Source organism: Agelaius tricolor, unplaced genomic scaffold (assembly GCF_023055355.1).
Source record: "Agelaius tricolor isolate 1412-34295 unplaced genomic scaffold, bAgeTri1.0.p SCAF_3, whole genome shotgun sequence".
NCBI classification, from domain to species: Eukaryota; Metazoa; Chordata; class Aves; order Passeriformes; family Icteridae; genus Agelaius; species Agelaius tricolor.
Window position 1 is genome coordinate 20,605,227 of NW_027269263.1, and position 18,788 is coordinate 20,624,014.

Below are 18,788 nucleotides of genomic sequence, written 5' to 3' on the forward strand. Positions count from 1 at the left end.
TGTAAAAACAAAAAATTGTTCAGTACTATTATAAACTTGGGTTTTGTTTTTAATACTGTTCTGATTTTTATAAAATTTTCTTCTTAAAGATTGTGGGATATAGTTGTTAGTTGGTTCCCATTTGTAGAGTCTCTGATCCTACTCCTCATCTGTCGAATCATCTTTTTACATTAATGATCTTTGTCTTAATCTTTCCCTATAAAAAGAAATTACTCCAAGTAAGCTGGAAATTTGGCCTTAAATTTCTTTATAAGGAGAACTGGTTAACAAAATGTGATTCACCATAGAAACAGCTCAGCCAATAGTATGTATGCAGTAAATTAACTATTCCATGGTACTTTCATATTTAATACAGAACATAGCAACAAGATGATGGCTTGACAACAATAGCAGCTGCATGGTTGGTTTTTTTGGTTTTTTTTTCATTTTTTTGAAAGAGTGTTCTTGTGAGAAAAAAATAGATTCCCTGGAAAGTAATTTATATTACAAGTTTCATCACAAAAATTCTGTGGGTGGATACAATAGCCTAGAAATTAAATTAGAGATTTGTATAATAAATGATAGGTTTGATTTGATGTGACACTTCTAGTCTCTTACAAGTGACATAGCTACAGGCAATAGAATAATCTCTTCCCCTTGTGAAGATAAATGTTGTATCAGACCAAACTATCTTATATTAAATTACAACTTCCCTTTTTATTTTTTTACCATATGAAAAGATTCACGAGACTCTTCGTTAAATAATAGCATGACCCAATTATAGGAGTACTTTGACCAAAATGCCTTGAAGATATTTTCTATTATCAGCTGTGTGATTAATTTATGTGGGAAACTGCCATAACAGACCTGATCTGAAAAAAGGAATTTTCCTTTATGCAGCATGTGGCATGATTGTGGCCATACTGAGCTAGAAAGGTGCTTTTCTTATCACAATTGGACAGAAACCCTCAGATAGAAATGAAGTATGATAAGAGGAGTGTGATAACTTGACTGTCTCTCTTGCAGGGAAGAGGTTTATGGTCTGTGTGGCTCTTACACAACTTGATTGCACTCAGACCATTGTTTCTCATGTTTTGGCAGAGAGAAGGAGCAAGAAAGGGAAGAACAGTTAATGGAAGACAAGAAAAGGAAGAAGGAGGATAAGAAAAAGAAGGACTCTGCTCAGAAGGTGGGTTTTGATATTTGAATTCTTTTATCCAGCTGAAACATAAATAGTGTTGGTGGTAATAAGATGTTAAATTTTTTTGTATTTTAACTTAAAAACGGATTGTTGAAGAGTGGTGCTCTTTAAAAACACTTTAAAGACACCACTCTTAGAGTGATGCTTCTTTAAAGAATCTTTTTTGCATCATTTTCCTGGAACTGAAGTGTTTTACTTGGATATTTCTTCTCCTTAGAGTGCTATGTAAAATGAAAGAATTTTTTTGATATAAAGTGTTTAAGTTACTTAATATGGCTTCTTTGGATCTCTCTGTACACAACTGCTACTTGTTTGAGGTGTTTGTGGACTGAGATACTGATGGGCTTTTGCAATTCTTGCAGTAAAGCTGAGTAAATATTTATTAGAGCAGGAAGATCCTTTTTTAAAAATATCATTAAGGAAGTTTATATGAAATATTTACTACTGAAGATTCTGTTTATGTTTTGTGCTAAGTATTACTTGAATTTTACATTTTCTGTAGCAAATAGCACTTCTGCTGAAGTCTGCCAGTTCAAGTCTGAGTTGTGGAGAATTTATAAGTCACCAAAAATTGGTTCTGCTAAGAAAACAAGTTTGAAACTTGGTGTAGTAGAAAGTCTGTATTTTGCACAAAACGTCTGGCAGGTTGTCCTAGGAATTAACTTGAAACAGGAGCTTGAGTCTCTTAGGGTATTATCCAGACTTTTTACCAGTAAAATCTTTTTTGGGCTTCCCAGTATAGGATAGGTGCAACCACCCTGGAGCAAGTCCAGCAAAATGCCTTTAAGATGATTAAGGGACTGGAGGATCTGACAAATGAGGTGAAGCTGGGAGTGTTATGACTCTTCCTCCTGGAGGAGAGAAGGCTCAGGAGATCTCATCAGTGTACGTTAATATTTTGTGGAAGGGAGTAAAAAGATGGAGGCAGACTCTTCTCCACCGTGCCCAGTGGCAAAGCATAATGTGTTATGTACATATTCAAAGTCTGCCTAATCATAAAAGGACTCCTTTTTTGAGTGTGTATGTGGCTGGGCAACCATTCAAACAGGTTTCCCAGAGAGGTTATGGTGCCCCTGTCTTTAGATGCTCAAAGCTGAGTTTCACATGGTCCTGTGCAATCCAGTTTTGATGATTTTTTTTCTAATTGAGAAGCCTCTTGGGGCCAGCTGGAGGACAGGTGTGGATTAGAGGACAGGTGGGAACTATGGATTAGATTTCCAGAGGCTGTTCCTTCCAACATCAATGATGATGTGAAACTGAGAGCAAAAGACTTTACTTTCTTTCAGTACTCTGTTTTTCAGTTGCTTCAGTAACAGATCAGGTGATGAAAGATCACAGTGTTCACTCTTACATTCTGTGGGTTTCTGCTGAGAGCAGACAGCACCAACCTCAGTTAAATCTTGGCTTATCCAGGGCTTTTTCACCAATTTGAGTCTATCAGTTTAAACTGGGTGTGGATAAATGTGTGTCAGTTGTCTTCATCCAGTTGATTCATCTCCAAATAACAGTGCAAAAGAGCAGTTGCTACCGAAAAGGTCTCTCCAGTGTCTTTTTGCCTCAGTGTTGGTGCTGTTTAATGTTCAAGTACAAAAAAGGTATGTAGAACCAAGAAAGAGCAGACCCTTATGAATAAAGAGTAAAGACTTGAAGATTATGAGCTGATATTCAGTGATAAAAGGCAAACTTGAAAAGGCTGTACTGATCATCTTGATAACAGTGCTGTGTTTATTGAGGAATTGGTGCTTTGAATACAAAAGAGATTTGCCAGCTTTCCTGTGTGGTCTCTCACCTAGTAAGTTGTTCAGTACATATTCTACCACTCTCTCAGGAAGGGTAAAGATAAGTAATTTAATCTCCTAGAAGCCTAACTTGACAGTAATAGCTGGAGATAGGTAAGAATAGCAAAGTGGGCAGCCAAATGGACAAAATATAAATGTGTGTGTTCATTCTTACTGGCTGTGGAGGTGTTCACCAAATAAGCAGCAATGATTTCAGGGTGCCATTTTCAAACTAAGTTTGTTTAACATGAAACAGTTGTTCTGTCTGGATCATCTGAAACTTAAAAAGTAAAATTAAAAAAAAATCACTTTAAGGGAAGTTACACAAACAAGTTCACAGCTTAAATATACCTGTGGTTGGTGTCCAGGGAGCTATTTGGTAGCTCCTCAGTCGGCTGAGATTTATTCCAGCTTCCCATTCACTGTGGCTGCTCCCTCCCTGCTGATGCTCAAAGCTTGCCCACAGACAGATGACAGCTGTAAATACGAGACACTGTCATATTTTTTTCAGCTTTTGAATTTTAGATGAAAGCAATCACAAAACCAGATCATTTTGACTAGGAGAGAGAGACAATATAGGCAGAAGGTTTTTTTGGGTTTATTTGGTGGGGTTTTTTTTATGTCTAAAGTCATTTGTGTTTATTGTGTAGAATTTTTCAAGGATTCAGTAAAATGTTTTTTATCCAAGTAGACAAGTTACTAATTTACTAAATGTGTCTACTGTTGACTATAGTAAACATATCTGCATTACCAGATTGTGCTAATTAATATTTTTTCCTCTTTTCCTTTAGTAGCCAAGCATCAGGGTCAATTAAGCATGTAACAGAATCTTTAACTGTCACAGAAGATGATGTAATTTGATGCATACAGGATTTTTCATAAGTGAAGTTGAAAATTGATGTGTGGCTTGGCACAGACATGGTTTTGGCCCATATACATTTTTATTGTCCTTGAGGCTTTGGGATAGTGTATGTCTGTGAGGTTACAATGCTTAAGATTTTGTATTTTTGTGAATGTTCCACTTTGCATATTGCAGTTTTCATCTTTCCAAAGTAAACGATGCCATAGCAATTTAGTGCAGTTCGTCTTTTTATTCTTTACCATACAAAGGAGTTCTGGCTTGGTTAGTTTCAACAATAAACTGCTTTTTACTTGTGCTTTCATTATTCTATACTGTTGCTGTGTGCTTTCCAGAAATATGGACTAGTTCAGCAATTTCTTTTAAGAATAGGTGTCATAGAACCTGACACATGATGATCTTTAGGGTTTTTTCATTATTGTGTAGTGGAACTCATGATGGACAGGTTCAAAAAATGCTACAATACACACAATTCCGGAGAATATACCAGCGATGTGTTTGTCAGTGCAGTAGCTTGAAATCTGCTATGCTGAAACAATGTAGGGTACAGATACAAATACAAACCCATATTGAGTTTGTTGGCCAGCATGAATACTCATTTCAGTCATTAAATTCTTGTTGCTTTCAGTACGTTTACTTTATAGGTGTTGCTGGTACTCTTTGTAAGTGTGGAAATGAATCCAGTAAGGTTTAGAGTTACTTCTCCTTGGAAGAGATGTTCTAGGAAAGGTGAAATGGGAAGATGGCAGAGAGACAGACTGCTGTGGTTACTTCAGGCCCTAACAGTCTACTGTAAAGATACTCTCAACAGAAGGAAGGTTTTGTTACACTTTACCTGAAATACTTCATCTCCAAAATCTGAGAGAACTGTAATGCTATGGGATGTGTTTTTTTGTGATTTGGAAGCTATGTTTGGGATGAGGAGGAGGATTGAGTACTTAAAATTATGAGTGAAGTATGATTGTTTCTGCCAGGGACTTCGGCATCAGGTAGAGTTATTATAGCAGTTGTAACACTTCTGAAAACCTCTGATGTATATGTATATATATATATATATATATAACTAGGAGTACCGTTTAAACTTTTGTAGTTAATCAGTTGGTTGTTTTCATTCAACAACAAACTCTGTTATTTTGCTAATTTATTAAGACTGTGATTTAGCACAACATGTTCAATGTTTGTTTTGCACTGATTAAAACTCTATTTACATTCTTGCTCTTAATTTGCAGGTCACAGATCAAAAAACCAAAGGTAAGAATCCTTGATCCTAAGGAGTACTTTTATTGACTTGAGCCAAGATTCAGATCTTTACCAAAACTGTTAGAAAAGGAAGGGGACATATGAGCAAAGATGAAACACTGAATATGAGTATTCAGAAGAAATAAGTTGAGGTGATTAAAATGGAGAAGCTACAACTATTCTGCAGATGTGTTGTCAGCATCTAAATACTTGAAGAAAAAATGAGGATTGTGGATGAGATAGGTTAGCTGAAATACTCAGTTCTCTGTTTTACAATGGTTTTAGGCAAATAACCAAGACTGAAACCACCTTTATAAAGGGAATGAAAGACGGCAAAAGTACTGCTTATAGAGAGGTACCAAAATGAATGGAAATTTCTTGGGTTTGGAAACTTAAATTCAGGCACATAAAAGTCCAATAGAGAAGACAGGACTGATGAATGAGGATCTTGAAATTTGAACAAAATAATTTAGCTGTTGTAAAAATATATTTAATCTTGCTTTGTATATCAGTTTTTGATAAATTTTGTGGGGAAATTGCCTTAGTGAAAGAAAAGCACTAAAATAGTAACTTGATTTTATGGCTAACAAGAACTTTTTGGGGTTTGGGCAATGAAACCTATCTAGAGAAATCGGAAGACCCTTAAGAAATAAAATGTGGTGAATAGTGCATTAATGTTGCCAAAGAGAGACCCACTTGTGTTGATCTCAAATTTGTAAGAGTAAAAGTTTTACTAATTGTGCTTAGTTTGTCTAGAGGCTCTTGAGCAAATTTTGTGGTGGTGTTAGTGTCTCAAGGATTTGTGATTTTCTTCTCCAGTACATAATAGTCCTCAGGAGCAGCTTGTCTTTGCTTATAGGGGCACATGGTGACCAGCAGGGCAACCTCAAGTGAGCCAAATACAGTTGCTCTGTGTAGGACTGTCTTTTGGGTGAGAGTCAGGTATTACTGCCTTGCTGAAGAGCAGCACAAACAGCAGCAATTCAGATTTGTTACCTCTGAATCCAAAAGGAGGCAGATTATTTCCCATCTTCTGTTTGTTTAGGCAGCGGCTGTGCAGCCTAGTAAACAGGTGAAAACTTGGGTTCTTATTTCAGATTTCCCATTAAGATGGTGATGCATAACAATCCAAAAGCCAATTGAAGACCAGGCTGGTGGAGCCAGTTACATTTGACTGCTCATATTTTAAAATTAGTCACTGTCTAGGGTATATTTGTTGCCAACTTTACATTTGCAAGAAATTTTTGGCTTAGAGCAAAATTGATGAACGTAGAGTTTCATCCTAGACTACAGAGTTGCACATGGGAGCAAAATGTCTGCTGCTACTGCTTATTCCTGCTTCTTTAAATTGTTTTTGGTTGTTGAGAAGGTGGAAGCTGCATAGTATTTCAGAGATTAAATAACGAAAATGAAGAGTCACAGTGAGTTCTTGTAGCTAGCACAGGTTTAAGTGGAAAAACTTCTGATTTTCATCCTTCCTGTTTTTCAGTGCCCGAAGTGACGAAACCAAGTTTAAGCCAACCAGTGGCTGCCAGCCCAATTGGCAACTCTCCATCGCCACCAGTCAATGGTGGCAACAATGCCAAGAGGGTGGCAGTGCCGAACGGACAACCGCCAAGCGCCGCCCGCTACATGCCTCGGGAGGTGCCGCCGCGATTCCGTTGCCAGCAGGACCACAAAGTGTTACTGAAACGTGGGCAGCCCCCTCCGCCATCCTGCATGCTCCTTGGGGGTGGAGCAGGGCCTCCCTCCCCAGCAGCACCAGGAGCAAACCCAAACAACGCACAACCAGTGACAGGAGCACTGCTGCAGAGCGACAGTGGGACTGCAACAGGCAAGTGATGATAATAAGTGATAGTAAAGGAAGGCATTGGTGCGTGGCAGGAAAGGGATGGCTGAAATTGTACATAAGCCTGTCATTATATAACAGAAATCAGGTTGCTTTTGGGGAGTTTCTGCTGTTTCAGTGTGCAGGCTTCTGTTGGCAGCAATGGATATATAATTTTTACTACTAGATGGAACAAGAGGTTTAATTTTTTCAAGTATGTTTTGAGTGGTTTTAATTGGTTGCTGAAATGTTCTGCAGCAAGGTAAACGCGAGGCATAAATAAACAGCATTTTATGGTTGTCACTGAGTAGTTCCTAATGGCTCTTCAGGTTTCTTTGACATGAATTTCCTGTCTTGTCACATTTTTGTATCATCTCGTAAAACAGGCATGTAGATGCCAGGTCTGCAAAGGGCAGGCGTCTGTCACATCTTGTCTGGAGGAATCACAAAGGCGACCTATTGCTCCTCACTTCTGTTTTTTGGTAGTAATCTTTTGTACTCAGATAAGCCTTTTTGTACAAGTGGTGACTGTTCTGTTTTTACTTTTCCATTCATTTTGTATTCCAGAAGATAAATTGATTTTAGGGTTGTTTGGTGAGCATGGGGAAGTTAAAGCTGCTCTTGAATTTTTTAGACCCTTGGTGAATTGCAGTAGCTGTAATATTTCTTCTTTAATTATAATAGGAGAACAAACAGAATTCCACTCAAAATATCTGCCTTTTAAAGAAAGACTTAGGTGACCTGTGAAGTCAAGGACAGCTTCAATTCTAACAATAAGGATTTTATAAAAAGAAATATTAAATACTTGCAAGTCAAGAAGAAGAAAATGATACCAGTATGTCTGAGTTTTCTTTGGATATCATGCCAGATCAATGGGATCATGATTTTTTTACCATCGTGGAAATCAAACTTTTTTTAGTTCTCTGTGGTTTGGAATTAAAAACAGGTGACTTGTACAGAATGAAGTCAGCTAGGTGGGATGGCTGTCCTTATTAAATAGGATTCTAGGAAAAATAATAATTCCATTTGTTTTGTGGCTTCACTACTTCAATTCATTTGTAGTGAATCCCTGTATGACAGAGTATTTATCTTGTATTTGATAATTGCTGTTTAATAAAGGAGAAGGTGAATGTCAAACTACAATGGCAGAATTTTTACTTATCAGCTTAAAAACAGATGTGTTGGAAATAACTTTTTTTGTTAAAACACCTGAAACAAAACATGCACTGAAGTCTGTGGTTCCTATATCAAATCCTGGTACTGGTATGCCTTCACAGTTATTATAGTAGACTGACTAAGAAAAATTTGTGTTAGTGAAGCATTCTAAAAGTTTTCAAAACTTCTCATGAGCAACACTTTTTGCGGTTGGGTGTACTATATGTGGACCATTTTGAAGTATTTTGAGCAGCTCCTTAAGTTGTATGCATTTATTTGACACCTAAGGTTCAACTTGAGGTTGAAATTTGGTATTACACATTCTCACGTTTTTACACTTCATTTAATGGTGCATTAACAACTAAGAGGGTACATGGCTGTATTAGCCAGTGGTTAGTTGCATTATCCTGATGTAAGTCAGGAGTGCCAGGAAAGATATGAGGCCTTGAGACCTGCCTCACCCCATCCATTTTTCTGCTCCATAACGAATTAACTGGGCTAGGGATCTGACTTATATTAAAATTACATCAGGTTTGCTTTTAAAACTGATTTCAGTCTGGATGACTTTTACCTATTCACCCAACTGAATATCAGTGAGAGCATAGATGCTAGCATATGAGAGTGTAGGTGTGCCAGAGGAGTGGGAATGAGCAGGTGAACAAGAGAGACACTGGGGCTGTGTCTCTCTTATTAGACACAGCCTTAGGTGCTTCATCAAAGTGCTTATGGAAGTGCAGTGTTATCTGCCTCATACATCACTGATCCCACCTCACATCTGGCTGTTGACAAATTGAACTTCAGTTTTGGCCCAGTTTGGTCGAGCATGTATGCACTGATACTGTGGTTAAATTCATGCCACATGAAAGAAAACAAAAGCAGGTTCCCAATGGGGAAGACCATGCAGTTTACTTACTTGCTCACATTTTTATATTCACTAGATAGTCATGGGTGGCGTTGCTGAGGATAATATCAGAAGTCAACACATAATCCTTCTTCATATCGACTTTTTTCTACTGGGATTGAAATCCTTCTGGCAAGACTAGTGTCTTGAAAGATGTCACCAAGTATACTATTGTCTCATACCAATGCAGGAGACTGAGATGATGGGTATTCTATGTAATTCTTCCAATACCAATGGTAATTCAGGGCATACAAGACAGTTTTGGACAAAAAGGTTTAAATTTTATTGGTGAAAAGTCTTTCATAGTTATGATTATTGCCACTGTCAAAAGCAGCAAAGGAAGGCTGGTTTCATAAAACAATCCATTAAATTGTGTCTTAGCATGCTATATGTGAGCAAGCAGCCCAGTCTTAGTACTTTTAGAACGTCTTCACAGAAATTAAATGTTCTGTTAAAGCCACTGATTTGAAGATCTTGCTAAGTTCAGAGCTGCCTATGCATCATTCATTGTCTGAATCATTTCTAAGTTCAAAACCTTGCAACCTTGCAGTCTTTTGAAGTTGTCTTTGTCTGTCCTCTTTAAGTTCTTCCTGTGATCTGTGTAATCAGAAAGTTTTTTAATTGGAAGGAAAAAAAAAGGTTACTCTGTGCTAAAAAGATAGACAGATAAAAATATCAGTAGAGTCATACTTCCTTGCTATTGTTCACTTTGCATTGAGGTTAAAGCAACAGAAGGAACAGAATGTACTTGGAAACTGCTTGATCTTTTGGATCTTGGTGGGTGGGACTTAGTGGTTGAAGACAAACTGCTGTTCATCAATATTCAAAGCTTACAAGGGAGTTTCAACTTTTGCTGTAAAGTCTGGATCCTCATTGGTGGCCCTCGGTGAAGGGGGATCTGGAAGGCATTCATTGGATGTTCATTGTTTAAGCTAAGAACTGGAATCCTCAGACAGGCACTGAAAGCTGATCTTATCTTCTATTGAAAGTATTAGCAACCAGAAATTGTGATCTTTACTTTGGAATATATAACATAGGAATTGAGTCTGGGAGGGGAGTTTTTTAAGCTGTTTGCCTTATTTTCATGGAAGCTGTCATATGAGCCAGTACTGGTAGTATTAGTATATATTCACTTATGAATACTGCTGCAGCAGTTACTATGGAGTTTATGCTCTGCAAAATAAGTGGGATAACTGATGTCAAAAATCTGATATTCTATGCTTGTAAATAATTCAGATTACTAATTACACCTTTTTCGGTGTTTTCTTGGTTTATTTTCTTTTAGATTCAGCAATTGGAGGTGCTGCTGCTTCAAATTATGCAAATTCCACTTGGGGTCCTGGAGCCTCCTCCAACAGCGGCACCAACGCCAACCCAACTCACATCTGGGACAAGGTGATTGTAGACGGGTCTGACATGGAAGAGTGGCCTTGTATTGCCAGCAAAGATGCTGAGTCTTCTTCCGAAAACACCACCGATAACAACAGTGCCTCGAACCCTGGCTTGGAGAAGAACGCTCTGCCAGGAAGCACCACTAGTAACAAAGGAAAAGGAAGCCAGTGCCAGTCTGGAAGCGCTGGAAACGAATGTAATCTTGGGGCCTGGAAATCTGATCCCAAGGCTAAATCTGGTCAATCTTCCAACCCTGCTGCCGAGAGTAACAATGGACTAGGTAATTGGAGGAACTTAAGTGGACAAGACAGAATCAGTCCCGGTTCTGGTTTCAGCAACTTTAACCCAAATAGCAACCCATCTGCTTGGCCAGCACTGGTTCAAGAGGGCAATTCTAGGAAAGGAACTCTGGAATCTGATAGTGGTAGCTCCAATGCACAGATTAGCACAGTAGGTCAGACCTCTAGGGAACAGCAGTCAAAGATGGAAAATGCGGGTGTTAACTTTGTCTCTGGCAGAGAACAGGCTCAAATTCATAACACTGATGGACCAAAAAATGGAAACACTAACTCCTTGAACTTAAGTTCACCAAACCCTATGGAGAATAAGGGAATGCCCTTTGAAATGGGCTTGGGGAACCCTTCCAGGAGCACTGACACCCCTTCTCAAAGCACTGGAGAAAGAAAGACTGGGAGTGTTGGATCTTGGGGTACAGCTAGGGGGTCTTCTGGAACTGAAACAGTCTCTGGGCAGAGCAATTCTGGAAACCATGGGAACAATGGAAAGGATAGAGAGGACTCCTGGAAAGGAGCTTCTGTTCAAAAACCTAATGGGTCAAGAAGTGATTCTTGGGATAACAATAACCGGTCTACGGGTGGTGGGTCTTGGAACTTTGGCCCTCAGCATGCAAACGAAAGCAAATGGGGTGAAGGGAACAAATTAACATCTGGGGTCTCTCAGGGAGAATGGAAACAGCTGTCTGGGTCTGATGAACTGAAGATTGGAGAGTGGAGTGGTCCAAACCAACCAAATTCTAGCACTGGAGCATGGGACAATCAAAAAGGCCACCCTCTTCCTGAAAACCAAGGCAATTCCCAGGCTCCCTGTTGGGGAAGATCTTCCAGCTCTGCAGGAAGTGAGGTTGGAGGTCAAAGCACTGGAAGCAACCACAAAGCAGGAAGTAGTGACAGTCACAATTCTGGACGCCGATCATACAGGCCCACGCATCCTGATTGCCAGGCAGTCCTGCAGACATTGCTGAGCAGGACTGACTTGGACCCCCGAGTGCTTTCCAACACCGGCTGGGGCCAGACTCAAATTAAGCAAGATACCGTGTGGGATATTGAAGAGATGCCACGACCCGAGGGGAAGTCTGATAAAGGAACTGAGGGGTGGGAGAGCTCTGCCACACAGACAAAGAACTCAGGGGGCTGGGGCGATGTACCCAGCCAAAGCAATCAAAACAAGTCTGGATGGGGTGAGCTCTCAACCCCAACGGAGTGGAAGGACCCCAAAAATACTGGAGGATGGAATGACTATAAGAACTCCAATTCTTCTAATTGGGGAGGAGGAAGGCAAGAAGAAAAATCATCTTCCTCTTGGAATGACAGCTCTAGTAAGGATCAGGGGTGGGGTGGACGGCAAAGTAATCAAGGATGGTCTTCTGGAAAGAACGGTTGGGGAGAGGAAGTTGACCAAACAAAAAGCAGTAACTGGGAAAGTGCAGGAAACAAGCCAGTGTCTGGCTGGGGTGAAGGTGGGCAAAATGAGATTGGAACTTGGGGTAATGGTGCAAATACAAGCTCTGCTTCAAAGGGTGGATGGGACGATTGTAAAAGAACTTCAACATGGAACGAGACGGGTCGACAGCCCAACTCCTGGAACAAGCAGCAGCAACAGCACCAGCAGCAACAGCAGGAGTCTTCTGGTTCCTGGGGTCCACCGCCCCAAACTCCCAGTAACGGGCGGCCTCCAAACCCAAACTGGAACAATGGACCACAGCCAGCTGCCCCCAAAGAGGAGGAGCCTAGTGGCTGGGAAGAACCTTCTCCACAGTCAATCAGTCGAAAAATGGATATTGATGATGGCACTTCAGCGTGGGGAGATCCCAGCAGTTACAACTACAAGAATGTGAATCTGTGGGACAAGAACTCACAAGGAGGACAGGCCCCACGGGAGCAGAGCCTGCCTACTCCGATGACTAGCAAATCACAAGCATCAGGTACTAGTCTTGTTCCTTTCTTCAGCAAGCTCCTGTATTTGATTGTGGCCTTAATGCATAAGAGAGGTGCTTGTAGCCACCAGTTCTTGATAGTTTTATTCTATAAAGAAAACCAAATTCTGATTTGAATATTTGGTTCTGTATTTAAAGTGTCTTTAAAATTTGAATCCATCAGTCCTCTGCTTGTTATGCTTCAGTAACTGTGATCTGAATACTGGTCACCTTGCCAGGAAATGTTTGTTAGCTGGCAAATCTGCATATTCAATTTGACCTCTGAAGAACAGGTTAAATTACAGAATCAAAAACCTTTAAGACTGAGTCCAGCCATAAACTTAATAAGCCCAGCACTGCTCAGTCCATGACTAACCAGTGTCCATCAGTGCAAAAATCTGCTGGTCTTATGAATATCTTCAGGGATGGTGACTCGACCACTTCCCTGGGCAGCCTGTTCCAGTGCTGGACAATCCTTTTGGTGAAAAGTTTTTCCTAATATCCATTTGAAACCTGCCCTGGTGCAACTTGAGGCCATTTCCTCTTGTCCTATTTCTTGCTGCTTGGGAAAAGACTGCCCTCAACGTGGCTACAGCCTGCTTTCACATATTTGTAGGGAGCAGTAAGGTCTCCCCTGAGCTTCCCTTTTTCTGGACTAAGTAGCATTTTTTACATTTAATTATTAGAGAAATGTGGAGAAAATCTTTACTTATTTTTAGTCAAACATTTTGCTCTGAAACACTCAGATAACACTTGAAATGTATTATGTCTGTGACAGGTTTTTTTAGTCAAGTTCAGCTTTGCTGTGTGATAAAGAATACTTGGAGAAATACTTTATTCTTTGGAATAAGAACAAGAAAAAGTTACATAGCCTGGAAATGTATTAAGAAATTATTGTTATGTAATCTTTTCCTCTGACTCAAAGACACTTCAAAAGAATTCTGTCTTGATTTAATATGTACTGCAAATATGTCCTATAGTCAGTATATAAAACCCTAAGTTAGATGCTTGTAATTAGTCACAAAAGTTCACAGATAGGAGGACAGTATTACGTGTGGGGTTCGTGTTTAATCTGGGAGAAGAGTATTACTCATCATAGCATTCTCTTCCTTTTCATCCCTGGAGGTCAGTGCCCACTCTAAATTAGTTGTGAATGATTGTCAATTCTGTTGCACACATGCTTCTGAGAACCCAAAGTTCTCAGCAAGAAGAATGAAGCAGTAAATTAAAGACGTGGTGCTGCACTGCAGTAAACAGTTCATTATCTGAATCGTCTGTAATGAAACCTCTTTCTCCTTGTGCAGTCTGGAGCAAAAGCACTCCACCTGCTCCAGATAATGGTACGTCCGCCTGGGGTGAGCCAAATGAAACCAGTCCCGGGTGGGGTGAAGTAGATGATCCAGGAGCATCGACTACAGGCTGGGGGAATGCACCTTCCACCGCCCCGAATGCCATGAAATCTAGTGAGTATGGGCCAGACACCAGTTTCTTTGCAATTGCCTTGGAGATGTTTGTGTTTGGCCTTTTGACATAGGTCACCTGTAGAGGAATTGTTATCTGAGGCCTAAAAGCAGCGTTGAATGTTTTTATAGGATTTTGATGGATGAGTATTAAGTGTTTGTAAATGACTGAAACTTTGTCTTTTAAGGCAGTAAAATTTTCCTAACTTAAGAGTTAAATGAGCAACTCTGATTCTGGAAGTGCTGGAACACAGTAAGGAAATGTGTATTTTTCTTTTTTTCTCTGGCTGCCTATTTGTTACATGATAAGTCACCTTTTCTGACCATATCAGGAAAAGGCATGCACAGTACTGACAAATTTCACTCTGGAGGCCGTTACATCTTTATCCATGCTTTGATAATGCAACTTGGCTTTGAATGGATTTTTTTTAATTGTGCAAGTGAAAAAAATTGTAACTCTTAAGAAGTGCACTTGTAGTAGAACCTAAATGCCTACCACATTCTGTGAATGAGATGTTGAAATATTTTGAAAATTTACTTCAAAGTTAAAATTTTGCTATATTAAGAGTTTTTGTGGGTATTATTCTTGATGATGTAAGTTGTTTGTATAATTTTTATTTCCTTCTTTTTAAGGAAAAAACAACAAACAAAAGCAATGTTATTGCCAAAGTCAGTAACATTTGGATGTGACGTTTCCGTGTAGGGACTATTGATGATGCACAGGTGTTACTGAGCTTGCCTTGATGATACCCACTGTAAAACTGTTTCCAGCCCAGAAGTTGCTTTTGCAACATGTAATTGTTTGAAATGAAGTGCTGTGTAGATAGCTTGCTGTTGCATTATTCTCCCTTCTTCCCATACCAATTAAATAATTCCATTTCTGAAACAAAAAGCTTTGCTTCCTTAGTGTTACTGTTACAGCAGGCTTTTGTGGATGACCAGCTTCCCATGCCTGCCCCACAGACTTGGCATTTTGAGGATGCTAAGTTGATTTTAGATGGCTGTCTTCCTTTTTCTATAAAAAGATACCTAAATATGACCAAAATAAGAACTTCTGAAACTGATCTATTGAAAATTCTGTTGATTGATTAATGTTTAACACAGTCCTTTAAGACTATACCTGGTCACTTGCTTACCATGAGTGTGCCATAACCAAAGAACTGCAACCTACACATGCTGTTTTGTATGTGAGCTGTCCCCAGCTCTAGAGCAAAATCTAGGGACAGGATACAGACCAGCTGTGATCAGAAAAGGGAAAAAATCAGTTTGGAGCCAAAGAAGGAAGCATAGATCAGTATCTTCCTGTTTAAAAAAGTACATTTACGTAGTTCTGCCAGCGTTGCATGAGAATATTCTGGCGGAAGTTTCATGTTCAAGAGTCCTAGAGAGCTATCAGTGCAGAAAAATAATCTCTGATCATGTAGTAGCATAGTATATATTTAAGCACTGTCACCTGAAATCAATTCAAGCTGCAGGGACTTCCCAGTATAACATTTCCAGATTGTGTTCTTGACTTTGCAGACATAATACTTTATTGTAGCCTTTTCTGTGTAAGTAGCAGGATTAAAGGGCCAAGAGGTAGTTTTTTTGCACTTGGACCAGTATGTTTCATAAGCAGCCTTCAGTTTTAGTACCCATTTGAACAGACTTAAAAAAGCTGTTTCCTCTGAAGTGTCTGAGTGTTTATTTATGATGCATTTTAAGGTATCTCTTAAACCACCATAAAATGCTGCTGTACTTATTTTCATTATGGTCAGGATAGATATCCCCATGGTAGACTAATTGCAATTCCTGACTTTTTTTATATTCAGACATGTCAGGTGTTTGCCTTCAGATTCTACTTAATTGTTATTCCTAAAAGTTGTTTTTGTAATTTTATGGAAGAGTGTAGGGCGAGGGGCGTATTAAGGTTTTGAAGTGAAAGAGGAATTAATTAATAAACCACCTGAACCAGAATCTTCAGCACCCCTGGTTTTTGTGTGTGCTTTGAAGGCTTTCATTTGTACTCAAAAATAGTAGGTTGCCTTTTAAATCAGCTGGATCTGTATAAGAGGTCCCTATTGCTGTTATATCTTTAAAGGTTTGACATTTCTTTAAAGTAGTTGCACAACATGACATGTGAACGTGCCACCAAATCTCTCGGGTTTTGGAATTCGTGCACAAGTTTTTGCAGCTGTTAGAGTGAAGACACATTTTTGAATTTTTTTTTAATTCCTTTGCGATTCTGATGATCTCAGCCAATGTTGCAGTGTCATATCACCAGCTGCATGGTATTGTAGACTGCTTTTGAGCTTTTTTCTTGTGTTTCTAAAGGTTCTAAATCTATGCAAGATGGCTGGGGAGAGAGTGATGGGCCAGTGACAGGAACACGTCATTCCAGCTGGGAAGAGGAGGAGGAGGGAGGAGTCTGGAACACAGCAGGCTCTCAGGGAAGCAGTTCCTCCCACAACTCAACAAGCTGGGGACAAGGAGGAAAGAAAACACAAATGAAGGTAAAATGCTTGAATGACTCATTATTACTACTGTGTTGTCTGAAAACAGTCTGACTGATATGTTAGAGCACTATGCAGTTATTTTTTAGGAAGGTTTTGCAGAGTTACAGCAAGGTGCCTCTTAAACGAGTGTAAAAAAAGGGAGGTTTTTGGATTTACTTTAATATATTACACCTGTTATGACTAATAAATCTTCCAGTAGGTGTCAAATTCTTTTGGTTCGTAAGCTGTACAGCCATTACTAGATGAAAATAAGTATTCCAAGGCTATTTCTCTTCTCTTGCTGACACATCTTTGTTAGGCTGCTGCTGTTGTTCTTGCATAGCCAGCTGAAGTTTGCATTCCACAGTCCCTTTGGCACATGAGCTTCTGATTTCTAACAACTGTTGGATTTATGTCTGACTTATGTTTGTTGTTGTTGACATTTGGCCTCAGACAGGAGCAGGAGCTTGGCTGTAGTCCTGAGTAAATTTCTTTTTAAGGTTTGTTTGCATTGATGATCTTTAGTACAGTAACACTTGTTACTATATTCATGTTAGAAGGACTGTGCTGTGTCTGCTTCTCATGAAGTAGGTAGGGCAGACTCCAAAGGCAAGGCACAGCAGTTTCCTGAGACATGGAAGTACTACTGTGATATGGTGGGAGTTTCACAATTCATGTTTCACAGAAATTATTCTCAGGGACTTTTTTCCTCACTTAAAGCTTTATTTCAATCACCAAAACAACTGAAATTTTTCACTGTTGAACTGTGTTAGTATTGGTTTTGGTGATCTCTAAATTACACTAAGACCAAAGAGAGATGCTGGTCAGCTCAGTGCCTCTGCAAGAGACACCATGCTAAAGGGAAGAAATCTGCCTCTGAATTGCACTAGATTAAAGAAAGGATTAAACTGTAACAGAAGAAAAAATAAACAATGTTCACAAAGCTTTCCAGATTGCAGAATGAAACTGAAGGTGTGATAAACATTCTACATTACAATGTTCAGTCAGTTTGGAATATTTAGCAGTGGGCAATTGTACAAGACACAGTATTTGGTAAATGTTTCCAAACATGTAAATACTTAAAGTTATTTTTTTCAGGAGATTAATTTCTCTGGTACCAGAATTTCATTTTAAACATGCGCATCTCAAGGATAAAGAAGAATTTAAGGAATCAAGAAGTTTCTTAAAAATATTTTTCTCCTTTTTTTTCAGTGTGCATTAAAAGGAGGAAATAGTGATTCGTGGATGAACCCTTTATCCAAACAGTTTTCAAATATGGGCTTGCTAGTAAGTAAATTTTTTAAAAAAGAAAGTGCAACTTTGTTAAAGAGCTGTAAGCTTTAAATAAGTCAAAATATCAACTGTTTCAGAGTTATTTATCTGCATCTGCTATGCTGGGGTGTTGATTGTAATACCTATAGTAGCTGGCTCAGAATGGCTTCTCAGAAAAACCCTAAATCTACTGTGATTCCTAAAGTTACTTTATGATAGTTCCTTCTCTGAGGTTGCAGTTTCCTTGCAAGTAATAGATTTGGGAGGGAGATGTGTGTTTTCTCATTTTGTTTGTTTGGTTTGGGGGTGGGAGGATTGTTGCTTTTTAGTGTGGGGTGGGTTTTTTTGTTGCTTTGTTTTTGGGTTTGGTTTTTTGATTTTATTTTCATAACATGCTGTTTAGAGCACTTAAGATAGAGGCTCCTGCCTGTAGTGTCAGACATCTGTGATAAGTCCAAGGTATTCGTTCTGGATCTCAGCCATCTATCAGAAAAGGAGATTTACAGCTCTGTGTCTGTCTTGGCTGAATTTATATTTGAGGTACAGCAGGGTCTTTTTAGCAAAAAAAGGGCTCATTATAAATCCATAAGTAAAGATTGTATGGTAAAGTGAATAAATATCACATCATTCGGAAAAGGACAGAGCCTTAGGGAAGTATTTAAAAATAATTCTATATAATTTTTTATATAAAGGAACTTCTGACAAGCTAATTTGCAAAATATTTTGCAGAATATTGTGCTAGTTGTCATCCTGTGAAGCAGGAATACTATGTAATACTGGCTAGCAGAAGATGACTATACAGAGTTTGTGTGAGAAGTCTAGGGCTGCACAAGCTGACACTGACATGCTTAGGATTAGTTTGCAATGTCTTTGGCTCTCAAGCTCTAGTTCCATTTGCTAGACAGTAGATGCTTCTGAAAGCCATGGGAGCACCCTGTCCCACACTACCAACTGAAGAATCCCATGGCAGTACACTTCAAGATTTGATGGCATGACGGGCCATGAGGATGAGCTATCATTTTGGCCACTACAGTGTTT

The 18,788-nt window shown here is 39.2% G+C and overlaps 1 protein-coding gene across 35 annotated transcripts in view; it reads left to right on the forward strand.

Annotated features, from left to right (window-relative positions):
• TNRC6B (trinucleotide repeat containing adaptor 6B) overlaps positions 1-18,788 on the forward strand; it is a 132,074-nt gene that overhangs the window by 77,810 nt on the left and 35,476 nt on the right. For 25 of the 35 annotated variants that reach the window (XM_071422960.1, XM_071422933.1, XM_071422939.1 and 22 more), the window contains 8 exons: positions 1,081-1,168; positions 1,918-2,001; positions 5,047-5,068; positions 6,546-6,890; positions 10,226-12,553; positions 13,849-14,007; positions 16,318-16,496; positions 17,691-17,765. In XM_071422960.1, the coding sequence (XP_071279061.1) occupies positions 1,081-1,168; positions 1,918-2,001; positions 5,047-5,068; positions 6,546-6,890; positions 10,226-12,553; positions 13,849-14,007; positions 16,318-16,496; positions 17,691-17,765 (3,280 nt within the window). The remainder of the gene's footprint in view (positions 1-1,080; positions 1,169-1,917; positions 2,002-5,046; positions 5,069-6,545; positions 6,891-10,225; positions 12,554-13,848; positions 14,008-16,317; positions 16,497-17,690; positions 17,766-18,788) is intronic. The other 10 variants (XM_071422941.1, XM_071422952.1, XM_071422966.1 and 7 more) reach the window with 3 other exon arrangements.